This window comes from Procambarus clarkii, chromosome 70 (assembly GCF_040958095.1).
Source record: "Procambarus clarkii isolate CNS0578487 chromosome 70, FALCON_Pclarkii_2.0, whole genome shotgun sequence".
NCBI classification, from domain to species: Eukaryota; Metazoa; Arthropoda; class Malacostraca; order Decapoda; family Cambaridae; genus Procambarus; species Procambarus clarkii.
In genome coordinates this window covers 27,833,233-27,860,419 of record NC_091219.1, presented here as the reverse complement: position 1 = coordinate 27,860,419, position 27,187 = coordinate 27,833,233, and the positions used below count along the sequence as shown (strand labels likewise).

The 27,187-nt window shown below is 46.4% G+C and overlaps 1 protein-coding gene across 1 annotated transcript in view; it reads right to left on the bottom strand.

Moving 5' to 3' along the window:
• Positions 1–1,074: 1,074 nt before the first annotated feature.
• LOC123775365 (ras-related and estrogen-regulated growth inhibitor) overlaps positions 1,075–27,187 on the bottom strand; it is a 40,108-nt gene continuing 13,995 nt past the window's right edge. Inside the window, exons 4-6 of the mRNA XM_045770511.2 lie at positions 19,138–19,211; positions 8,997–9,294; positions 1,075–4,661 (exon numbers count right to left, since the gene is read on the bottom strand). Coding sequence (XP_045626467.1) covers positions 4,447–4,661; positions 8,997–9,294; positions 19,138–19,211 — 587 coding nt within the window. The 3' untranslated portion in view covers positions 1,075–4,446. The remainder of the gene's footprint in view (positions 4,662–8,996; positions 9,295–19,137; positions 19,212–27,187) is intronic.

Below are 27,187 nucleotides of genomic sequence, written 5' to 3'. Positions count from 1 at the left end.
CTCCTGGGTACCCCAGTTACTACTAGGTGAACAGCGGCATTAGGTGATAGGAAACGTGCCCAACCATTTCTGCCCAGCAGGGATTCGAACTCGGGATTCCCGTGTGTGACTCGAGAACGAACCAACTGTACTACTGAGACCTCCAAGATGGTCAACCTCCAAGATCAGCTTCCTGACATAAGTTCAGCTTATCAACCTTCCTGACCAAGTAACTGAGCTCTAAAATAAAATAAGGGGCATCGAACTTCCATCCACGAACTATTTACGAACTTTAGACACTGTAATGATCTTTCTTGAACCAGAGACAAGTTACAGCCCCGCTCCTGTGCCAGGTAAGTCCTGTGCCAGGTAAGGTCCTTGATGCAGTTCAGTTTTGGTCGCCATATTATAGAATGGATATAAATTCACTTGAACGTGTCCAGCGTAGGATGACTAAGTTAATTCCCCAAATTAGAAATCTTTCATATGAAGAAAGATTAACAAAGCTTAAGTTGCATTCACTGGAAAGGCGAAGAGTTAGGGGCGACATGATAGAGGTTTACAAGTGGGTGAATGGACATAACAAGGGGGATATTAATAGGGTATTAAAAGTATCAACACAGGACAGAACACGAAACAATGGGTATAAATTGGATAAGTTTAGATTTAGGAAAGACTTGGGTAAATACTGGTTCAGTAACAGGGTTGTTGATTTGTGGAACCAATTGCCGCGTAACATTGTGGAGGTGGGGTCCCTCGATTGTTTCAAGCACGGGTTGGACAAGTATATGAGTGGGATTGGGTGGTTATAGAATAGGAGCTGCCTCGTATGGGCCAATAGGCCTTCTGCAGTTACCTTTGTTCTTATGTTCTTATGTTCTTATGTAAGTCCACTACGGGCTCACCATAGCCCGTGCTACTTGGAACGTTTTGTTCCCAGTAGCTAAATCTTAAAACAACAACAAATTGAGCCGGATTATTGATCTCCAAGGTGTAGTCTCTCCCCGGGGACTTCCATTCTCTAGTCCAATCACGCCTCTACTCCCCCCCCCTTCTACCCGCTAGAACCAGCCCCCCCCTCCCCCCCCCCCCATACATGCAGTACACGAGCATAGTTATGGCATAAAAAACAACAGAACAAGCCATTAACCTCCGACACTATGTCAAGCAACTGTACAAAGCACTCACAAAATTACCCTCTAAACCACTCATTAATCACTACTCTTAGGCACTTACAAAACACATACAATACACTCTTAAAGTGATGGAAAATTTGCAGCTTACTAAGATGCCTAAAGTGTTTGTATAAAGCACTTATAAACCTGTAACAGTTCACTTCAGCAGTGATTTTGAGGCACTTATTAACTGCACTCACAAGCACTTAGATGACGCACCTAAAGAGGATCACGAAAGACAATACGTTACTCCTGTCAACTAAGTCTTCAACTCACCAATCTCATCAATTGACCAATCTCATGAACTCTCCAATCTCGTCAACTGACAGTTCCCACTCTGACTAAACTCCGCTTCACACTGACGCCTCATAAACCTGCAACACACTCGCTGAACTATGTGAACGCCGAATGAAGAGCGCTGTGAACGCCGAATGAAGAGCGCTGTGAACGCCGGGGTGAACAGCGCTCCGAACGCCGGGGTGCAGAACGCTTAATCTCTTGTTAAACAACGCTAAACTAAACCAGTAAGAGTAACAGAGCAATGGGAGACGACAAACTCGCCTGACTTAGACAAAAGTATTGAGTTTTAGTGCTTAGAAACGACGTATATTTTATGAATAAATCGCTTACCGCCACTTGAAAACCTGGAGCAGGATCCGTCAACCATAACCGTTAACGAAACCTCCATTTCAACAGCTATGGCGGCTTTGTTTACATATATATATATTAACGTTTATGAGCTGGGAAGCACTACGAGGTTTATAACAATAACAACCTTGGGTTGTGAAGTTTACAAGCTCGTAAACTTTAATAAATGTGAAATTAAGCTGCTATGATTGAGAAAAGATGTACAGATTTCGTAAAAGTTTGATAAATCTTGGCCTAGGTGTGTGTGTGCAAGCTTAAGGAAATTGGAGTAGATGGAACTTTCAAAGCCATGAACAACTTAACTATCCAAACTCTCAAATTGGTACAAATAACGGTTTCTCTCTCAAGCCCGCCATAGGAGATGCAATACCTACCTATTCAGACCTATTAACCCCCACCCCCTCCCCAAAGGTGGTGAGGCTGGATGACTGCTGTGGAATGTATTCTGGATGACTCCTGGGAATGTACCCAGGGTAGCCAGTCTTCGTGAGTCCTATGTAACGTACTCTACGGGTAGTTCAAATTCAAAATTTTGAATTTGATCCCGGATGACTCCTGTACATCGTAGCTCTGGGTAGTAAGTCTGGATGACTACTGAGGGGAAACCTTTACTACGACATCGTAACGATAACCTCTGCAGCCTGTGTCGACGCAGATGGCTGGAACCCAATTTTTCATTGACATGTAAACAAATGGCGGACACATTAATGGAAGAGACCTCGTCACGGTGTTGGAAACATTGTTAAATACAACTCAAGACACAGATCTTGGGAGAACCAAGCATGAACCAACCGTTTATATATCTCCCAAATATCCGACTATCTGGCGAATGTCCGATTATCTACCGAATATCCGGTTATCTACCGAATATGAGACTCACTGTCTAGCATCCAACTATCTCTGAGCATCTGCCAAATATCCGACCCACTCCTTAACATCCAACAATCTACCAAACACCTGACTAACCGCCAAACATCCAACTATCTACCAAACATTCTACTCGCTGCTGCTGCCAAACTCTCCAAAATGCCACGGCTAAGATATCTTGTGAACACCAAATATGAACCAATCGATTCACTGCCATCATCTGATTATCTTCAAATATCTGACTTCTACCAGACATCCGACTCTCTGTCAAGGTATCCGACTCTCTGTCAAGGAATCCGACTCTCTGTCAAGGAATCCTACTCTCTGTCAAGGATCTGAATCTCTGCCAGGGTTTCCGACTCTGCCGAATATCAGACTCTCCAATAGCTCTCTCGCTACATTAATAATAAACAAAAAAAATGTGTCACAATTGACTACCAGAGAGCTCCTCCCTTTGCGAGAGAAGCGAAATTTCAACGTCCATATAATCGGAAAAACGCTGGATTATGAAACCCATTCCGGTAAAGGCTGATCTAACCGCTGTTATTTCAACCATTCACAAATATTGTAAGTTAATATAGGCAATTACAGCACGAAATTGCATTTAATCTATTTCAAAATACTAATATTGATTTACAGAAAACAGTCCACAACATTTCAGTTCTAGCTTCAAAAATTGATGATTTAGCTAACAGAAGACACTTAATAAAATTATATATATATATATATATATATATATATATATATATATATATATATATATATATATATATATATATATATATATATATATATATAATTTAACAATGAAAACACACAATAGTAATTATATGTTGGTCAATTAAGAGAGGGATTGGTGGTGTACACTGTGTGTGTGTGTGTGTGTGTGTGTGTGTGTGTGTGTGTGTGTGTGTGTGTGTGTGTGTGTGTGTGTATCAACGCACCTTACCAACCCCAGGGAGGCCTGGGAAGGCTTACAGTCACAAATGTTCACCCTGGGAGAACAATTGTGTGAGGGGGAGCAACGTGTGGCCCGGCCGGGGATCGAACCCAGGACCAATAGATTATAGTCCTCGTACTGCTCATGAAGACCTCTACATGTGCATACATGTGCTGCAGTTACCAGGGTATATGTGAAGCCTTGCAATCCAGGAGTTATGTCTACCACCACCTCCAGCCTTGTACCACAACCCAGGAGTTATATCTACCACCACCTCCAGCCTTGTACCACAACCCAGGAGTTATGTACCACCACCTCCAGCCTTGTACCACAACCCAGGAGTTATGTCTACCACCACCTCCAGCCTTGTACCACAACCCAGGAGTTATGTCTACCACCACCTCCAGACCTTGTACCACAACCCAGGAGTTATATCTACCACCACCTCCAGACCTTGTACCACAACCCAGGAGTTATGTCTACCACCACCTCCAGCCTTGTACCACAACCCAGGAGTTATGTCTACCACCACCTCCAGCCTTGTACCACAACCCAGGAGTTATGTACCACCACCTCCAGACCTTGTACCACAACCCAGGAGTTATGTACCACCACCTCCAGACCTTGTACCACAACCCAGGAGTTATATCTACCACCGCCTCCAGACCTTGTACCACAACCCAGGAGTTACAACTACCGCCACCAACACTTCCAGTCAGCCAAGGACCAGCAACAACCGATACAAATGAACATTGAGGACGGTGAGTTCCCGTGCCGAAGGACCCGCTGACTTCAGGGACCAGGCCGCTCGAAGTCCTACAACAAGAGCTTCAATAGTCAGTCCTTGGGCAGCGCCGAGTCACTCTTGCCTCGGACGTAGATCCTGGTGGCCTTGGTGCCCAAGACGCGGTCCAGCAGCGACGTCTTGCTCCTCTTGCGGACGTTCTGCACCTCCTTGAAGACCTCGTGGAAGGCGGTAGCCACCTGCAACACATGTTCCGATGCTGCTACTTCGCTAAAATAGCACTCCACGTCCTTCGCCAGGATCTCCCCTGAGTCAGATGAGAGAGAGAGAACGGTTGGTGGTTACTGGTGCAATGTTTGGTTCGGTGGTTGGTCTTAAACCCTATCAACCTCTGGAAGGTTATAAAGGCCACCGCAATAACCGACCGACAACCAGCGAGTATACTCTAGTCCTTAACATAGTCCAGAACTAAAGTAAGGTTAGTGTTTATATACCAAGAAGCGAGGTACTCCTCTAAGTGTAAATAAAATGATGGTCTAGGTGTTGTGGTGACACTGCTCAATGGTGCAAAATGTTTCAGTTTCGCAGTGAGGGAGAGCCGCTGGGCCAGGATTCACACAACCACTAAAGTGTCCACTTACGACATCTGCTTCTCTTATCTCACTCATGGCGACTTTAACAGTATTTATTACGAGCCCTGAAGTACGCTACGAGGTGGCCTTCAAGGGTATTATTGTCATGGACGACCTCATAAAAATTCAGAGCTCCGAAAATGTTTGGTATATACAGACTAAGCCGCCGTGACTGAGGCGAGTGGTACAGCCCTCTTAAGTGGAGATGAAACAGCTACGTGAACCCTGGTCCCGGGCGACAGGTAGAGTTGGGTTATACAGTTTCATGAAATGATTTCACTACCGTTAAAAATTTGATACAAAGCTTTTAGCCATAGATGTAATTCAGTAATTATCAAAAGGCGGCAGCAATTCGGGAAAACTATGTAGCACCATGTGTCGCCGGATATTCAAAAGGTACTAAATATCACTTAGGACAGAAACTGAGCGATATGAAAGGGATCAGATTCACCAAGGATTCCATCGAGCAGCAAATGTCCCCGAGAGACATTAGGAAAGCAAACCACAAGATCGTACTGAAAACCAGGACATTCTACAAAACTGTTAAGTGGGACGATGCAGTTTAGACAACAACGGGCAGGGCGGCGTCCCATTCAAGTGCCCATGAGTTAAGCGTGTGTGGCCAATGTGTAATCTAGCCAGAGTTGTTTCCTGCCTTCTAGTACGGTGGTATGAGGAAGGCCAAGGGTGCCCAGGGCCAGGGCCAAGGGTGCCCTTGGCCAAGGGCCAAGGGCGCCCTTGAGAGTGCGCAGGTTGTTACCTGTAACGCCACACCAACGACCCTCCCAAAGGTTGCAGGCTGAGATACGATTGACTGGGTAGAAATCTGATTAAGGAATGCTTTCTCATGAAATAAGACAAGTGCGGACAGCCTCCTTAGAGGCAGTGTCCGCACCTTCATTTAATTAAACTAAACTGTTTAAATCTGCTAGAGATAAGAAACGACCAATATTGGATTTCAACCACAACAGGAGAGGACCGGTGAATGACTCCAGGACCATGAGGGCACTGCTAGAGTCAACCATAATGACAAAGGAACGTTGACGTCGGGGAAAGCAGTTGATCAAGTGGATAAAAAGATTACATAACGTTCAGCCGTAAAGATGCTATTGTCCGGGGGTAGGCGGCACATATATGTTTGATCAGGAGAGACAACGGGGCACTTTACGCCGTCGGCAGACTGAGACATCTGTGAAGACAACAACGGAATGGAATGGAACTATCAAGAGAAAGCACCAAGCCATTACCACTATATAGCACTTGGAAGGGATCAGGATAAGGATTTGGGGTGGGACGGGCAGGGAAGGAAGGATGCCCAACCACTTGGACGGTTGGGGATTGAACCCCGACCTGTGTGTCAGTCCGGATTGGGTTAAAAGTGACAGGTATCCACAGAGTTAACCAGGTGCTTATGACTGTGCACACCATCGGGGCGTGGATGATCATCATGACAAACATCAAAGTACTTAGGCCACTTAATGGGACCAAAAATCCTAGAACGTAGAAGTTAGTGTTTGAAGGACTCTACGTGTCTGAGTGCGGTGACGGTTCCATGATCCCCAATTAAGGAGGAAGGTAAAAGGCACACTTGTCAGAAGGGAAGATGAAGCCACGGCAGGTGATGAGGTAGTCAACACTGGGAGCTTGGGGCTCAACCCTGCCAAGAAAGTGGGCGGGGGGAAGAGTGTGTCAGTTGAGGTAGTAAAAAATGCAGCCTGATCAGAGCCCGGCGTACCCGGGCTATGGAGCCCGACCTTCCATCACTGGCTGACTCGGGAGCCTGGTCGTCTACCCCACGAGTCTCTTTGAGAAGTAATTTTGTTTACATCATTGTTTTCAAATGTTTGGGTCTCTGAGCCAAGGAATACCACCTAGTAGGGCAGCGAGAGAGGCCGAGCGCTGGCCTATGCAGGAAGGGGTGCGTCGCGCCGCGCGGTGCTCCCTCCTTTTTTTGCTGGGAAAGTCCTTCTGCCTCGTACATTCACCCACACTGGTAGTGCCAACACTTCTCTCGCCCTCTCGCCTCAGCCTGGACACCCAGCCAGCCTCGTAGGGCGGTCCCTCATGGGCGATCCCTGCAGCAGGTGGTCCGTTGACCCGAACTGGATATCTCTACGTGTGTTTCATTTCGCAAGTACAACGCCCGGAGAGGCAACCCCCACTGGCCCCAGGGAGTTGAATGTGAGCCCGCTCACCACGACAAGGCCACACTCTTGAGGGGAGACAGCGCCTCAGTGATTAAGCACAGTTGCTCATTCAGATTATGGAGTCCTTTTGGGGCAGTGACGGACAGTAAGGTAAGGCGGGGAAGTTCAGTTGCCACAACAGCCTAGTAGAGCGGGTTTTACAATTGTTGATGACTTTATTTACATTTATTGTGCTTTACCATTGCAGATAGGTTAGTAAATAATTGATATCAGCAACTATTTTCCTTCCCGCTACCTCTGATATGTGATTGATCGATCGAGAACCGAGTTTCGTATTACATACACACTGTGGGAATTGTGTGGGAGGAGGATATTAGTCCTGGATCACAGGGTTCAGGTCACGGGAGAGCGCTACACCTGACAACGGGCCTGTTTTAAGAAGACACGCAGGTCATACTAAAGCCCCAGTCTGTGTTCACCTCCAGAGTTAAAGGCTTGTCACCGAACAGTCGTACCACTGAACGTCGATCAGTGGTACGATCGTCGATCAATAAGGCTAACAGCCACTGAAAGTCGATCCTTATGTGTGTTGGCGCTCGACGAGGCTACGGCAGCTTTGAAGATCAGAGAGCTGGCAGTTCATGAGACAATTGTCACGGAAAACTCCACTCACCCCACTATTCTTGGGAGGACTATTCTCACCCCACTATTCTTAGGACCAACAGGGAGTTGAAGTCTACGTGAATCTACTGGGGTCTCCTGGCGATCGGTGTAATGAGGACGGGAAGGGACGGGGGAACGTGACATTAGTGACAAAGCCCCAACAACAACCTTATGAAGTTACTTAAGACCTTTCTTCCTCCTCACCCCCCCCCCTCCTCCCGCCATGCCTCTGACAGCAGACAACTTCAGGTGACAGGCTTCATTAGTCTCGATGCCAATAAATAAGGAAGCCAACATGTGTTGATGGTCTTGTTGCCATCTATCTTTAGGTGAGTAAGAGAGAGAGAGAGAGAGAGAGAGAGAGAGAGAGAGAGAGAGAGAGAGAGAGAGAGAGAGAGAGAGAGAGAGAGAGAGAGAGAGAGAGAGAGAGAGAGAGAGAGAGACATTCAGCAGATGACCATAACCAGACGAGAGAGACACACACACACACGACACACACCCGGCACTACACATGGTGGCAGGTCCCAGGAACACGTGCCACATATGTAAAGTGTGTCAAAGCAACGTCGAACTAGTGCGGACGAGAAGGGTGTTAGGACGGGTATCAAGACAGGTGTTAAGACGGGTACTAAACAAGGGGTGCCAAGAGAGGGTTGCATTTGTAACGGATCCAACAATTGAGTTAAAAATTTGGCATATTAGTAAAAAAATACAGTGGTGTATTAATGACGTTTTGTGTAGTGTACATGGACAGGTTAGGGTGTCTTGTTAGGACAAGACGTGTATAGATCACGTGACATCGATGACGAAGCTTCTGGAATATTCAGTCAACAATTTATCAACCCAACGAATAATACAATATCAATAAATCATAAACTACTGTATTTCTTGACCACACAAGCTTATAATAAACTATCCTCTTACTGGACGCACTACATTTTTTACGTAATAGAACTGCCGTAAAAAAAACACAAGTGATATTTAGGGATATTAAAGAGGACTATGATACTACGCTTTTGGTGAAGTTAAACCACTGCATTATTTACGGAATGGGAATTAAGAGTAGCGATGGTGAGGGAGAGAATTATCAGGGGGAAAGCGCCAAGCCATTACGACTATATAGCACTGGGAAGGGGTCAGGATAAGGATTAGGGATGGGACGGGGTGAAGGAATGGTGAGTAGGGATGGTTAGTACTTACCTTCCTCTGTGGAGACCTGCCGAAGGTGAACCATATCTGCCTTGTTAGCTAGCAGGACCATGGGGGGACCTAGCGTGGGAGACACATCCCCTCCCACGCCGCCCCCAGGTGTGTGCGGCGTGGGCGTGAGGGTGGCACTGCCGCCCAGGCCGCCCGCACGCCCACTGGCCTTCCTCTCGGAGATGTGGAGTCGCACCCTCTTGACCCAGTTGAAGCTGTGACGGTCAGTAATGGAGTACACGAGCAGGAACCCGTCCGCCCAGCTGATGGTCTCTTGCGACGGCACCGCCTCGCTGTTCTGCCGGGGAGAGTGGCAGCGTCAGTGTGGCACCGTGCGGCACCCTGTGTGTGGCACTGGGTGGAGCACCGTGTATGGCACCTTGTGGCACCTTCAGTGTGCCACAAGGTGCCTTGAGAATGATCCAGGACGGACCGAAACGTCGTAGTCCCTTCACCTTCTAGTGTGTGGTCTGGTCAACTTACTTTAGCCACGTTATTGTGACTCATAACCTGCAGAGGGCATGCAGGACAGAGACTGGGAACCTAGCGCCCCCTATGACGGGGCAAACAAGAAGCTGCCATATTAATAAACCTCGGAAGACTCAGAATCACCTCAAGACGATGTAGACTGGGGTTTGAAATGGTCAAGAGACTGACAGATGCAGATTAATGCTGACAATTATAAGGGTGTGAGGCAAGGTAATGATGATAGAGTTACACGATATCTTCTGCGTGGTGTTTGGGATTGCGAAGGCTGATTGCAAAAGGGATCTGGGGGTCATGATTTGTATGAATTTAAAGCCCCAAAATCTATGTATAAGTTGTCGAAATAAGACAAAGAAATAAGATGGACTAGGTGAGGGGTCAGCCAGGTGCAGGTAAAAGTGCAGGTGCAGGGAGGGAGCCAGGTCAGGTGGGTCACCTGATGCAATATATCTTAGGCAAGTGAAGCTTAATTATAATCAAACATAGAAGTATCATACATTAGCGTTCATGTGTACTCACTAGTTACGTGCATGTGTGTGTGTGTGTGTGTGTGTGTGTGTGTGTGTGTGTGTGTGTGTGTGTGTGTGTGTGTGTGTGTGTGTGTGTGTGTGTGTGTGTGTGTGTGTGTGTGTGACCTTGGCGTGCTTGCAGGCTTGAAGATCAACTACAACCGGTCCCCTTTACAGCCATCGGTTGGTTAATGCTTCGATATATTTCTTGCAGATGTCTTATACTTATTTTTTAAACTAAGTATGGCGTTCAACAACGTCCCTTGCCAAGCCGTTCCATCTCTTCTCAACCCGTACACTGTGGCTCCAGTACCCATCCACTTCCTCTATAAAGTTGACTTAATGGTCCACTGTTGATGTTCCTAATAATTTTGTATGTCGTAATCATGTCAATACTTTTGTATGACATTAAATTTGCCGATTTATTCACGGTAGTTTATGTCTCTCAGTTCTAACTAAAGCATTTATTCATATTTCTGTAATTCGTATAGTTTTACTGTGTCTTTGTGTATATAATGCACGTGCTGCATACTTAATGGGGAGTCTCACATACGTTATACTCAGCATTCTGAAGGCTCCTTTGTGTAGGTATTTCAAGTCTATCAGGTTAGTATGGGTGACAGAGGTCATGCTGCTTGTATGACCATGAGAACCATAGACCTGCAACAGTCAGGTGTTCATGTCCGCCCAAACGCATTCCCACGATGTTTACTTGTGGTGTTAAGTTAGTGGTTATGGCAAGTCCTCCCCACGACCCCCACCCCATCACTTACCCCAGGACCCCCACCCCATCACTTACCCCACGACCCCCACCCCATCACTCACCCCAGGACCCCCACCCCATCACTCACCCCAGGACCCCCACCCCAGGACCTCCACCCCAGGACCCCCACCCCATCATTCACCCCAGGACCCCCACCTCATCATTCACCCCAGGACCCCCACCCCATCACTCACCCCAGGACCTCCACCCCAGGACCCCCACCCCATCACTCACCCCAGGACCTCCACCCCAGGACCCCCACCCCATCATTCACCCCAGGACCCCCACCCCATCACTCACCCCAGGACCCCCACCCCATCATTCACCCCAGGACCCCCACCCCATCATTCACCCCAGGACCCCCACCTCATCATTCACCCCCAGGACCCCCACCCCATCACTCACCCCAGGACCCCCACCCCCCATATATCAATCATACTTAATTAAGCGAGCAAGTCTCAAAGGTCTCAAAGACCCGTCACAGCTGACTGCCATCACCTGCCGCCAGCCCTGCCACCTGCCGCCAGCCCTGCCACCTGCCGCCAGCCCTGCCACCTACCGCCAGCCCTGCCACCTACCGCCAGCCCTGCCACCTACCGCCAGCCCTGCCACCTACCGCCAGCCCTGCCACCTACCGCCAGCCCTGCCATCAGGTCATCTACCTACCACGCCTTAAACAGCGGCTTGTTTGAAGGACACACCCGGCTACATGACTGCAACAATTATCAGCTTAGCAGAAGCAAGGTCAATTCACACGACCTGACCTCTGGTCAACTTGTGATCCTTCACCCTGTTATAGGTGTGACTTTTTAATTACTAAAGGCCGACAGTCTGGTGCCTCAAATATCCTGCCTGGTTGACTCAAGACAGGATGTTGTATGTAATATAAAATATAACTAAACACCTTTATGGTGTTTAGTTATATTTTACTATCCACTATCGTAGAGAAGGGCCACTATCGTAGAGAAGGGCCACTATCGTAGAGAAGGGCCACTATCATAGAGAAGGGCCACTATCATAGAGAAGGGCCACTATCGTAGAGAAGGGCCACTATCGTAGAGAAGGGCCACTATCGTAGAGAAGGGCCACTATCGTAGAGAAGGGCCACTATCATAGAGAAGGGCCACTATCATAGAGAAGGGCCACTATCGTAGAGAAGGGCCACTATCGTAGAGAAGGGCCACTATCGTAGAGAAGGGCCACTATCGTAGAGAAGGGCCACTATCGTAGAGAAGGGCCACTATCATAGAGAAGGGCCACTATCATAGAGAAGGGCCACTATCGTAGAGAAGGGCCACTATCGTAGAGAAGGGCCACTATCGTAGAGAAGGGCCACTATCATAGAGAAGGGCCACTATCGTAGAGAAGGGCCACTATCATAGAGAAGTGCCACTATCGTAGAGAAGGGCCACTATCATAGAGAAGGGCCACTATCGTAGAGAAGGGCCACTATCATAGAGAAGGGCCACTATCATAGAGAAGTGCCACTATCATAGAGAACGGCCACTATCGTAGAGAAGGGCCACTATCGTAGAGAAGGGCCACTATCATAGAGAAGGGCCACTATCATAGAGAAGGGCCACTATCGTAGAGAAGGGCCACTATCATAGAGAAGGGCCACTATCATAGAGAAGTGCCACTATCATAGAGAAGGGCCACTATCATAGAGAAGGGCCACTATCGTAGAGAAGGGCCACTATCGTAGAGAAGGGCCACTATCGTAGAGAAGGGCCACTATCATAGAGAAGGGCCACTATCGTAGAGAAGGGCCACTATCGTAGAGAAGGGCCACTATCGTAGAGAAGGGCCACTATCATAGAGAAGGGCCACTATCGTAGAGAAGGGCCACTATCATAGAGAAGGGCCACTATCATAGAGAAGTGCCACTATCATAGAGAACGGCCACTATCGTAGAGAAGGGCCACTATCGTAGAGAAGGGCCACTATCGTAGAGAAGGGCCACTATCGTAGAGAAGGGCCACTATCATAGAGAAGGGCCACTATCATAGAGAAGTGCCACTATCATAGAGAAGGGCCACTATCATAGAGAAGTGCCACTATCATAGAGAAGGGCCACTATCGTAGAGAAGGGCCACTATCATAGAGAAGGGCCACTATCGTAGAGAAGGGCCACTATCGTAGAGAAGGGCCACTATCGTAGAGAAGGGCCACTATCGTAGAGAAGGGCCACTATCGTAGAGAAGGGCCACTATCGTAGAGAAGGGCCACTATCGTAGAGAAGGGCCACTATCGTAGAGAAGGGCCACTATCATAGAGAAGTGCCACTATCATAGAGAAGGGCCACTATCGTAGAGAAGGGCCACTATCGTAGAGAAGGGCCACTATCATAGAGAAGTGCCACTATCATAGAGAAGGGCCACTATCATAGAGAAGGGCCACTATCATAGAGAAGTGCCACTATCATAGAGAAGGGCCACTATCGTAGAGAAGGGCCACTATCGTAGAGAAGGGCCACTATCATAGAGAAGTGTCACTATCATAGAGAAGTGCCACTATCATAGAGAAGGGCCACTATCATAGAGAAGTGCCACTATCATAGAGAAGGGCCACTATCGTAGAGAAGGGCCACTATCGTAGAGAAGGGCCACTATCATAGAGAAGTGCCACTATCATAGAGAAGGGCCACTATCGTAGAGAAGGGCCACTATCATAGAGAAGGGCCACTATCGTAGAGAAGGGCCACTATCGTAGAGAAGGGCCACTATCGTAGAGAAGGGCCACTATCATAGAGAAGGGCCACTATCGTAGAGAAGGGCCACTATCGTAGAGAAGGGCCACTATCGTAGAGAAGGGCCACTATCGTAGAGAAGGGCCACTATCATAGAGAAGGGCCACTGTCATAGAGAAGGGCCACTATCGTAGAGAAGGGCCACTATCATAGAGAAGGGCCACTATCATAGAGAAGTGCCACTATCATAGAAAAGGGCCACTATCGTAGAGAAGGGCCACTATCATAGAGAAGGGCCACTGTCATAGAGAAGGGCCACTATCGTAGAGAAGGGCCACTATCGTAGAGAAGGGCCACTATCATAGAGAAGGGCCACTATCATAGAGAAGGGCCACTATCGTAGAGAAGGGCCACTATCGTAGAGAAGGGCCACTATCATAGAGAAGGGCCACTATCGTAGAGAAGGGCCACTATCATAGAGAAGGGCCACTATCATAGAGAAGGGCCACTATCGTAGAGAAGGGCCACTATCATAGAGAAGGGCCACTATCGTAGAGAAGGGCTACTATCATAGAGAAGGGCCACTATCATAGAGAAGGGCCACTATCGTAGAGAAGGGCCACTATCGTAGAGAAGTGTCACCGTTGTGGGACTGGGCACTGTAGCTTCCACCTTGAGGAAAGGCGTCCGCAAATATCTTTTGCACAGCAACATAAACTGTTGAACTCTCTTTATCACACATGTACTAACTCACTCGCAAATTAATTACTTGTGGATTTCTATCATTCCTTAATTGCTCTTAACTACCAGCAGCATATGTAGAGCAGTGTTGTTAATGATGAAGTTAGGACGTGTATGTGTGTGTGTCATTAACCAGGCCTCCCCCCTGACATTGGGGGGGAGGGGGCTTGACAGCTGAGTGGACAGCGCTTTGGATTCGTAGTCCTGAGGTTCCGGGTTCTATCCCCGGTGGAGGGGGAAACATATGGGCAGAATTTCTTTGTCCTCTGATGCCTCCTGTTCACCTAGCAGTAAATAGGTACCTGGGAGTTAGACAGCTGCTACGGGCTGCTTCCTTGGGAGGTGGAGTGGGGGGGGGGGTAAAAAAAATGAGGCCTGGTCGAGGACCGGGCCTTGAGATGATTTCGGGGCATAGCGTCCACTAGGCCCGGTCTTCGACCAGGTACACACCACCAGGAAGCAGCCCGTAGCAGCTGTCTGACTCCCAGGTACGTATTTACTGCTAGGTGAACAGGGGGCTTCAGGGTGAAAGAAACTCTGCCCATTTGTTTCCGCCTTCAACGGGGATAGAACCCGGAACCTTAGCACTGCGAATCCGAAGCGCTGCCCACTCAGCTGTCAGGCCCCCGTGCTAGATTTGGATCTTGGAAACTTTATTTCTCAGTGATTTAATGCGGTTGGTCGGGGACAGGCAGCCTGTGTATCTGTCTACTTTAGGCTTGTAATCAGCCCCCCCCCCCCAGGTACACACAACCATATACAAAGCTGTACAAGACATTCCGGGAGAGAAAGTGTTTATTATCCCAGAGGGAGCAGCGACAAAGGGAAGGAAAAAAAGGAGGAATGGGGGAGGAAGGGAAAGGGTGAGTGAGAGAGGAGATAAGAAGATGGTGTGAGAGGAAGGCGGAATTGATCAAAGATTCAGGCGACTGGAAAAAATGTAATTACTATTATTATTAACATCTTTAATTACAAAATTAATTACAATTTTGCCTAATCTGAGGATTTCAATTAAGTCTTATTAAAGCGAGGCTAATGCTGGTATTCACTTTCACGCAGGAGAGAGGGTCATCAAGTGAAACAAGAGACTTAGAGGTGGTACAAGAGAAGAGAAGAGCAGTGGAATGACATGAACGATCAGTCAGTTGTTCAGTTGCTCACTACAAATATATATTAATCAGCTTGAATATTATTGTGGTCAAGTTCTTGAGCCCATTGTGGTATATCCGTTAACTAAGCCCCGCTCCTGTGCCAGGTATGTCCACTACGGGCTCACCATAGCCCGTGCTACTTGGAACTTATATATAAGGGGGGGGGAGAGGGGGATGCACATATAGGGGGGGGACGCCAGAGAAGGTAAAAGTGGAATCCAAACTACACACGAGGGGAAAGGAGGGGGGGGGGGAGGGGGGGAGAGGTGAGAGTTTTATGGCGTTACTGGCGCCACACTCCCTCCCTCTCTCCCTCTCTCCTTCCGTCTCTCCCTCTCTCCCTCCCTCCGTCTCTTCTCATCTCTTCTCTCCCTCACTCACTCCCTCCGTCGCTTGCCCTGTTCTTCTCTACCTTCCCGCACTATCTTTTTCTCTACGAGGTGCTAAATCAAAGGTTCTAAGAAATACTCATAATTTAGTTAGCTCATCTTCTATATGAAGGGTTAAGTATACCACCAACAGATTAGATTAGTTGAGTGACAACTAAGTCGAAAAGATTGGTTGAGCGGCATCGCGGTCTCAGAAGAAGAGTTAAGTAACATGGAAGACACATCAGAGGAATTATGATTCCGAGAGAGAGTGAGATGTTGTGGACGGGCGGCTGGCGGGCCGGAAGTGTGTACAGACGCCGGCAGGAGGCGTCGCTGACAGGAAAGTGTGAGGAAATTCGAGGCTCCCCGCCTGAAGTAAACAACTGGCAGTAATCAGGCTCTCGCCCACACTGTTTATCTCAACATTATCAGCACACAGCGAGAGAGAGAGAGAGAGAGAGAGAGAGAGAGAGAGAGAGAGAGAGAGAGAGAGAGAGAGAGAGAGAGAGAGAGAGAGAGAGAGAGAGAGAGAGAGAGAGAGAGAGAGAGAGAGAGAGAGAGAGAGACAGAGAGCGAGAGAGAGACAGAGAGCGAGAGAGAGACAGAGAGCGAGAGAGAGACAGAGAGAGCGAGAGAGAGACAGAGAGCGAGAGACAAAGACTGAACACAATAAGAGGAACAAACATGCACGAAGGTGAGCCAAGATCAGCCCAGGAGGAAATAAAGAGCCTCTGGGAGAAAACAAAACCAAGATCCAGGTTGCCAAACCCAGAACAGCGGAAGGACCCCACTTTTAGTGCAGACCACATTTGCAGGCTAGATAACAAAACAAACAAGTCAGAAGTCAGTATAGTGTTGCAGGAAGTGACAATGTAGGCAGCCACAGTGCAAGAAGCAATGAGGAACACTAACCAGCAACTAAGATAAACTTAACACTGGTAGTGGCAAGACTAAAGGAACCAATACATGGAGACAATTCTGGGAACCAGCCAGGAACTAAGGGTAATTACTTAACCTATCAACGGTATAGGTTAAGTAATAATTGTAATTAAGAAGCAATAAGATGCTTATCTTTACATACTAAGAAGGTTAGGTGAGCTCGGTGTTTTCTATGAAGCTTTTCAAGGTAAACTAAAATATTTACAATAAATTAGTATGTCACATATGCACTTATTAAATAAGCCAATATTGACTATAAGCAAGTGCGAGAACGGGTCGCACACACACACAGGCCCCCCACACTCAACACTCTATACACACAGGCCCATAGCTCCCACTCTGAGGGCGGGGCCACCAGAGCAGAGGTGTCCGGAGGGAGGGTGATGGTGCCAAATGTGAGTTGAAGTTTACTAACGTTCAATTCTCGTATGTCTGTCCATTAGCGGCCCCTTGCCGTCGCCCCCGCCGCCCCCCTCTCCGCTAATAACTTGAGCCACCCACCACAAGAACTGCTCCACAAACCTTCCTCTCGGCCACACTGACGGAAAATATTCTTGTGTGCGTTTTCTGTATGGACGGTGGTAATGATATGTTGTTTACTGTAGACCCGGGACCCGCAGTTTACTGTAGACCCGGGACCCGCAGTTTACTGTAGCTTGTCGGCGTGACTGCTGATTGATTGATGCATGTCTTCCATCCGGGCTAAGGACACAGTCAATCACCCTCACTAACCGAGTTCGCCCAATGGAATCACAAGTGATGTAATGGGATCGAACTCTCATCGCTGGACTACAGTAGCCCAGTTAGCTTTGGGAAGCCGTTTAAAGGATTAAATCCCCCCCCCCCTCTTTGAGAGATTACAGGGGACTCAAGGGGGTGAAATTATGTGTAACACTGATAGAGAACTGTACACAGCTGTGTTTATCAACAGTGGCCAGCGTTCTCGCCTCATAATTGAAGGATCCGGATTTAATCCGTTTGCAAGACAGGAACGGGTTTTTTACGCCTGATGCCTGTATAAACCTAACCAGCCTCCTAGCACACAGTGAGGCCTAACAAGACTCATAATGTAGTTGGAAACAGATGACCGTTGTCGGGGACAGGAAGCCTGTACTCAGGCTTGTTCAGGTCCCTCTTGGCCAACTACTGGCCTTCCATCCACGGGATGCAACACAACAGTTGCATAACTCCCGAGTACGTATTTTACCGGTAAGTGAACAGAGGCATTCGGTGTAAGGAAACCAGCCAAATCATTTCTCCCCGTTCCGGGGATTGAACCCAGGTCCCTCCAGGAACCAGGAGGCCTGGTCGACGACCGGGCCGCGGGGACACTAAGCCCCGGAAGCACCTAAGGTAACCCCTTGATTGTGAGGACTGGAACATGAACTTTACAGAGACCCGAAGTTTACAGCCATGAATGTCAATGTGATGGAAATTAGTCCTTTAGATACTTGGTCTAAGAATATAATTGTTTAATATTCTTCATTCAAGAATGTTAGGCCTTATCCCGCCATGCACAAACAACTACAAGTCCAGAGTTATGCCTCCAGACAAGAGCCAGAGCTGAAAGACACGAGTTATGAGGAAGACATGAAAGCAAATCTCATGCTGCCGGAAAAGTAAGAATCAGGGGAGACCTGATCCTGATATAAAAAACATTCAGGGGTGTTTGACAGTGTACACGATCAGAATATTTGACATGAAAAGGAAATTAACACAGCTGGTTTCAGGAATATTAGACCTAATAACTTCAGTAGTAAAGAACTGAACCCAGATTAATAAATCATTCACATAACCACTAACGAAACCTATATATCTTTCTATAATCACGGCGGCTTTAACATTTCTTAAAGTTGATGAGCTCCGAAGTACTCCGAGGTTGTTTATAACAAGAGTAACCTTGGGTTGTCAAGTTCCAGCTCCTCAAGTGTGCAAACAGCTCCTCAATATGCAAACAAAGACGCCATGAAAGATGCACAGGTTTCGGAAGAGGTTGCATAAACGCTTGACGAATCCTGGCCCAGGAAATAAATAGTATAGACCGACGCAGTAGTTAAGGCACGCGGCTCTCGGCAGATGGAACCCGAATTTCATTCCCGGCCAAAACGAGACATTTAGTAAGTTTTATTTACACCTGATGTTTCTGTTCACCAAGCAGTAAATTGGTATGCTGGAGTTATGCAACTGCTATGGGTTGTATCTTAGAGAAGGTTAGTTTGTGGATTAGAAGGACCTCGATAAGCCTAACAGGATTCATATTCCGGAAATAATAAATCATATGACAGAATTCAGAGGATTTAGAGACCTATATATATGCCAGCCGACCGAGGGTTAATAAGCAGGACCCAAGAGCTGAAGCAAAGCTAGAAAAGAGTACACACACACACACACAATTTCAACTACTTAAAAAAGGTGTACACAATACAAGAGGAACACTTGGGGGAGCCGGGAATAACAGTGTTAACTATGACAGGCAGAAGACGAAGCCTCACCTTGTTACAGGTGTCCAGGATCTCAAACAGGACGGGCTCCCCATCCACCAGGATCTCGTTCCTGTACCTCTGTTCTGTAAAGCAAAGCAAGAGTAATAACAGAAAGCAATAACAGTAAGTAATAGTAAGAGCAATAAATGAATGACGAAGCTGCTGGAGGCAGCAAAAGCTATTAACCCTTACACTGCTCCAATCGCTTATTGGCGATGTTCTCTTGTGCTCTAATCGCCACGTTTATTTTCATATGATTTGCTACCTATTTTTTCATCCCCCATACAAGGGTCTGTCCCCTTAACCTCGAACAAACATTCACATTTATAGATATATATATATACGCACATACACCAGGAGGAAAGCCACATCATCCATTGAATAGTGAGACACGCTACCACATTATCACTCCTCAATCTCATCAAGAACTAATATTTTCCCATCTGGAAGGCACAGCTGCCACCAACTCACGCGTCTCTATATTTACCCAACCCGGACATTTCTTACCTGTCCACTCAATGACAGACAGTGTCAGCGACTCGGCCCTTGTGCTGGCTGACTTTTAAACCTTCCAAAATGCATTACCAATTTGGGTAGACAAATATCAACGGGTGCAGTAGGCGTATACCAAACACGTATCCGAATACAATAGGCATATACCCAACATTTGACCGAGTACAGTAGGAGTCTACTGTACTCGGTCAGGTTGTATTGTGTTACGAGGGAAAGAATGAAGACTGCTCTGTCATCGGAGTGGACACTTTTCCCCCTATGTGCCAGGGGGGAAACTGGCACATACCAGAAACCCAGGGACCTCAGCAGCTCCTCTGAGGATCGTCAGACACAGTCCCCGAAATGTGGTATTGTAGAGCGAGAGGTGTTAAGGTGGTATGTACTCGTGGCCGTCACGCTCGCAGAGTTGCACTGCTGTTCCGTAATTATCGGTGGACACCTCTACACCCAGTGCCAAGGAATCCACTCCTAAAACATCAACTACACCAAAGATAGCGTTCGCAATTTATGAGGCTAGGATACCCTGATGTCGTACATCCTATTCTGGCTTAGGCTTCCCGTAGCGACGTCGCTAACATCTCATCTAACTCCTGCTAAGAGTGGTCCAGGTGGGCATGGGTTACCCTGTCAACCACCTTCAGTTGACTTACAGCCTAGCCTCACCTTCCTCCACAGTGAAATTTGTCAATCCTTTACTCTGCAATAGTGTTCAATTGTTCAAGTCTTTCGCATAAATCAGTGCACGGCATAGATCAAACAGAAGTACATGGAAACAGTGTTTAAAACTGATACCAACATTTACCGAAGAAAAGTATGCAAATTAAATAATAACTTGCAAGCACTAGCCTCATCCGCCGTCAACTTAACGGCCACTCACGGCCTTGATCATATTAACATTACGCTACAGAAACAATTCTGGCAACTGTGGCATTCTTTAGTACATTAATTTACTTGTTCGGCAAATTAGGAAGTTTGAGAATCAAATCTTACTTTAAATTCCATATAATATCATAATCACTTGTGAATCTCTCAGCAGCACAGAGATTATAAATGAGCACATGAGATCATATATGAGCACAGTATAAATATTATATATATAACATAATAAAGTAATGCCTTACAGTTCCCTAAAGGAACTCCTAGCGAAAGGGGAACTCGGAGGGATTACTTAGCTAAACAGCTGATATGTTCAACAGGAGCGTTGAGTTTCACTCAGGTCACTCACTGTCTGGCTGTTGTGGCTGCTGCTTCGGTGAAGTCACTCCTCCACCAGCACTACGACTGCTTGGAGTCACACCATCACTCTGCTAGTTGCACCAACGCTTATCACTGGTACTGTAAACTTATGTCTACAGTGACAGTACCAGTGATAAGATTGGTATTCTAATGCCTAATATGGTACACTAATGTCCTCTCGGCTCGGCAGGTAAAACACTGGCAGTAATCACTTGTCTTGCCCCTAGGCAAAAGGGTTATTCGTCAGTGCACTTCCTTGTCGTCCTGGTGACTGTCACGAACCTCGTCTTATCGTGGTTCTCTTGTGCACCAACTTTGCTAGATCGATTTACCGACTAACTTGCTAAGTCAGGATCGACCCGAGACACTTGACAGGTAACTCTCACTCATCGTATTACACGCCATCGACAAAGGGTGATGGAATCACCCCTATTTTGACTGAGCGCCCCCTGCTACAGAGTCTTCCTGCTAACAATCGTTCCAGTCACTCCGCATGTCCACCTTGTCCGCAAGGTTGTCAGCTGCTCCTCTCGTTGTTGGGAAGTATTCTAGCTCCTCTTGGTAAGCTCAACTTGCCGCACAACCTCGAATTAACAGTAAACGTTTGGAGTACTGATACGTATGTCCGCGCCTGGTCAAGTCCGCAAGGTCAGTGATCCCGTTTGCCAATCTGCTCTCCCGTATCAGGACTCGCTGGTAACGTCACTGCAAGACTCTTACTCATTGGCTGCAGCCCCGCAGCTCCAACCAATCATGTCTCATGTCTCATACAATCTAGACCAATGTCATCACATCAAGCAGGAACTCGTTCTCCGTCAGCTACTTTCAGCGCCATATTGCTTAGTTTCTCCCAGCCAATTCCTTAGAATCAAATTTACACTGAAATCATGCCTCTTCCACTCTCCTTCATAACTTAAAACATTTTTTGGGACGTCTATTAACAACCCACAGAGTGGATAGTTCATCAGCTTACTGGTTTGTGTATCTGCTTGAAAAATTAACAATAAAGATTAAATTAGAATAGCCTCGTACACGTGAAGCTGGGAACGCGTGGATAAAAAATGCATGTCATCAAAAACTTATGACTAGGTAATCTCAACACATGTGTGTCGTAATCGAGCGGCCAAAAACAATATTGTCAAGAAATAATTCAATAAGCCTCAAAATTTGGTCATAAATATGGCTATAAGAACATAATTATGCAATACTCAAACTGAGAAATCTTACTCATAGTTTACCGTTAAGTATCAGACTGCCTCGTTAATCACAACATGTTAAGCATTGAAAATTTACGATGCGTCTTGCAAAGCCTTCAGTCTTGTAAAATTAACTCTCCAATTTTCATTTTATAAATTATGTGGTTTGTTGAAGTTCTCGAGATCTTTGGGGACTGAGGGAGGTGGATACAAATTAGCTGAAGTTACGGTAATGTACCCAAGTAAGATGAGGTGAAGTGAGGTATTACCCAGTTGATGCTGGCTGGGGCAGTGGGTTCGGTGTGAGGTAGATAATCTGTCTTGATCTTTAGGATATACTAAAAGTTGGCTGTTGATAGATGGATGAATGTGTTTGATATGTAGTGCTTGGCCTATGTCTAATCTTCTATTGTCGTTGTTTCTGCTATTTCGGAGATGTTGGTCAGGATATCTCTGCGGATAGTCTGGTTGTGTAGAAATTATGTATACTTTGATTTAGCCTTTTGGTTTTTGTATTTTCAGGCGCCTTCAATGAGACGTTGTCTTACCTATATACTCAGATCTTTAATGGTGACAGCCGTTAAGTGGGCATGTAAAGGCATGACATTCCTCTCTTTCAAAAGTTTCGTTTAGTGTTATCCTATTTCTGTACATTTGGCACAGAAGTTGGGCATATGTTTTGTAACAAAAGGAAATTCTGGGTACAAGATTTTAGAGCAATGGAATGCTCCTAATGCGTATTTTCAAAGTTTTGTGTTGGAATTTTTTTTACATTCAGCTCAGTAAACTCAAGCAGCATAAATGAATCCAATATATACGATGCATTGTCTATTCCTAGGATATTTTCTACCTTCAGTAACAAAAAATGAACAAAGAATTTCAAAGTAAAGTAGTTGATACACCATGCATACCAGAACATTTGTGCATCATACAGATCAATCCTTCAAATTACTTAAGAGACAGGTCCTTAAAATATAAATTTAAATGTGGTGATTGTCCTTGTATATAAATCACCAGATGTACATCCTCAGAAGTTTTAAGACCAACTTACAAAAATAGAATACTGCTTAAAAAAAACTCACAAACCCTGCCCCTAACATCATCTTCCTTGGTGATTTCAACTTAAGGCATCTTAAATGGTAAACTGGAGAATCCCAGGAGGCAGTCCGAGTTAACAGTCACACACAACTGACTTCTTGCAGATGTGTGACAGATTTGCTTTAAACCAGCAAATAGTACAAACAACTAATTAGCAACATAATGATTACAGATACATGTTACTCAAATCACAACCTAACCAAAGTTCAAACAATCATGGGAAATAGACCTGTGCAATCAATCCCAAATCCAAGAGGAGGAAAATTCAGAACGTTCAGTTTTATAACAAACTAACTGGGAAAGAATTAACCAAGACCTCGCAGAAATATGATGGGAAGAACTACTAGATAATGCAAACTTAAACCAGTACTTCGAGAAAATAGGCACAGTGGCACTAGATACATGTGTCAGTAGCACAGTTGCACTACACACATGTGTCAGTAGCACTAGATTCATGCGCTAGGCTGCTCGCAGCCTAGCGCATGAATCTTCTGCAGCTATTTCATCTATCAATGTCACCAAGACAACGAGTGACATCATAAAGGCGCCACAAAAACAACGAGCACACACACACACACACACAGCAGGTCACACTACACTATATTGGAGGAGCCTGTGTTGACGTCACGAGAGAGGACATACGAGCATCGACTTGCGTGTCTCTCTCACTATAACAACAAAGCCTCTTAGGTCATCCAGCCAGACAAGTATTCTCATCTCGTGTCCTGGAAGCATGCCAACTTGTTCTTTAAGGAAGATGACAGACGAAAATGCTTTGAAGCCGTCGTCATGCACAATACCATCACTGTGCAGACGCAAGTGCCATCTAGTATCACATAACTGAACTGGATTTATGGCGACGAGACGCAGCCGCCATGACACCCGCCACCTGTAAACAGCCTGATGTTGCTTCCCCCTGACAAACGACGTCGTTATGTTGTCCTTATTGCCCATTAGACGGCTGACCTCATTCCCCTCATGCCTTGTATAATTATATGCACAATGAAATTACAATAGTATGGTATATCAGAGGGAAAAGCTTGTGGAGTAGTGTAATGGGATCGGTCTTGCACGGGGGAGAAAGATCAAGTTGCAACGTGGTCCTTCACCTCACCAAGTTGTTGTTCATCGTTCCTCATCTTTCTTATCAAGGGTTGTTCTCATCAAGGGTCATACTCATCAAGGGCCATACTCATCTTGCTCACTTCTACTCATGCATGTACAGAGTCTTCAACTACAGGACCTCGTCCTGTCTTGAAGACAATAGAACATTCTCTGTAACTAGCTGACATGTGAGGTGTGAAGGATAGATGAAATTGTTTATGTAATAATCTAAGATGAGGTGTGATAAAGACCTTTTGTGCCCTCTGTAATGCTTTTGCGCTACCGCTCACAGAATAAGTATGGGGTGTACAATAAACTAGCCGCGTCCGGCGGCAACAATAAAAAAAATCAATGGTAGACAGAAATCTGGACGGCTTGCAGTTACCGCAGCAGATGACCAATACCATAAAAAGGCGAAGCCCAAAACCTGACGCTCGATCCTGAAGTTCCCATCAGACTAAACTACCGTTTTCTCCAGTTTTCACATGAGTAAAGTTACCATATTATAAGTTTATAAGTTTTATACCATTCTTAAATCACTAAAATTCAGCCCATTCCCCCATTATTTACTCTATTAATCAACAACCAAATTGCCCTGGTGAATAATGACACAAGTGGGGTGTGAACAGCAATGTATTGCAGGTCTTGGCATGGTGCTAAGTCCGAACGCTTACTCCACAAATTACTTCGAACAATAAATGCATCAACAAACCCGCGTGAATATTGGCGGGAAAAATAAATGGCGGGCCATGAGGCTAATATTTACAAAGTGGCGCCCCAGAGGCCTGCGTCACACCCTCCCTGCAGGTAAGGCTGTGTTAAGTTCGGCCGAGTAAGATGGCGCTAGGTAGGGTTGGGTTGGATTAGGTTGGGCAGAGTTTGGTAATGTTTACAATACGTTGGCGAACCGTCTTGTGTACGAAGTGGCTTGAATCCACAACTTAGGGGTCGAAGCAGCCCACTTGCTCCCCCAAGCAGGTGGCCTTAACACACAAACTATGATAAACGCGGGCCTTAAACCATAGTAACTTGGGGCAAGAGGAACAAATAATTCGCATGTCATGTTGAACATTCTGGCAGTGGAATGTTAGATGATAGTGGCTCGTTTTGTCTCAATATTTGAAGACTAAATTCGGTTCTCAGGGGAGTAGTTTTAGTTTAATGGATTTGTATGCACCATATATCCATCCTGGAGTGGCAGTGGGCCCCCATATTCATCCTGTGAGTGGTAGTGGGCCCCATATCCATCCTGTGGGTGGTAGCGGACCCCATATCCATCCTGTGAGTGATAGCGGACCCCAAATCCATGCTATGAGTGGTAGTGGACCCATATCTATCTTGTGAGTGTGTAAGTGTAGTTTCAGGATGAGAGCTACGCTCGTGGTATCCCGTCTTCCCAGTACTCTTTGTCGTATAACGTTTTGAAACTACTGACGGTTTTGGCTTCCACCACCTTCTCACTGTTTGTTCCAACCGTCTACCAGTCTGCAAAAGAAAATGTTCTAATATTTATTCGGCACCTGTTTTCTTAGCTTGAATCTGTGTCCTCTTGTTTGTGAAGTTGCTGGTTTCAGGAATTCCTTTGTCAATTTGGTCTATTCCTATTAGTATTTTGTAAGTAGTGATCTTATTACTCTATCTTCTATCTTCTAGTTTTGGCATGTTTAATGCCTAATTTCTCCTATGACAGTAGATATGACAGAAGAAAAATAAATCAGAAGTCATTACATCAGACAACCAACGGCTAGAAAGGCGGGGTCCAAGAGCTTGATCCTGCAGGCACAAATAGTAAACACACACACAAAAGGAGGACGTAAAGTTGGTCACATTAATCTTCCCAAACAGCGAGAATTTAGCGCCTTGGGTAGCCTCGTGCTGACAACGCTTTGATAGTGGCCGCCTCAACACCCCACCACAAACGGACCCAACCCCCTACGAAGACGCCTTTCTCCCCCCACCACAACCCCCTCCCACTTGCACAAGATGGCGTGACACCCCACCACAACTTGGCCCACAACTAGTTTTATATGGCAGAATCCGGTGCCACTGGGAGCGCGCAAATCAGCCAGTCAGCCAAGAATCAGCCCGACGCTGTCATACAATAGATGTATTGCCACCCGACCTCCCTGTGTGCCACCCGACCTGCCTGTCTGCCACCCGACCTCCCTGTCTGCCACCCGACCTGCCTGTCTGCCACCCGACCTCCCTGTCTGCCACCCGACCTCCCTGTCTGGCACCCGACCTGCCTGTCTGCCACCCGACCTCCCTGTCTGTCACCCGACCTCCCTGTCTGCCACCCGACCTCCCTGTCTGTCACCCGACCTCCCTGTCTGCCACCCGACCTCCCTGTCTGCCACCCGACTATACTGACTATTCCAAACAAAATTATTTTATCCTATTGTATTAAAATTGGTTCTTCCTATTAAATGTTTCCAGAGAGGTTCTCCCTATTTAAGGGTTTCAAACAGGTTCTTCTTATTATGTACGTTATATTATGTATAAACAATTTAATGTATGTCTGATTATTTTTAAGTCCCTCCTCCATCCAGGAAATTCAAAGTGAAAACTAAAAATTGTAATTAATCTGAATCTAATTCTCCTGACAGCCTCTTTGGCACACTGTGAACGCCTGTGACACATACACCTGGCACTTCTGGCACTTCTTATACCTATGGCACACTGTCAACTTATCTGACAACATATTTGGCCCGCTTGCCAGCACTCTTGACACCCTACCAACTCATTTCGAACTAGCTAGGCTTCTGGGATAATAGATTACTTTTCCAACGCGGCGTTGGCAAGACCTCTGACATCACTACCAACACCCCTGACATCTCCAGGGGTGAGATCCTTCCCCGTCTCCCCGTCCACAAGGTTCACACGACTTATTTCACGATAAAAGTATTTTCACT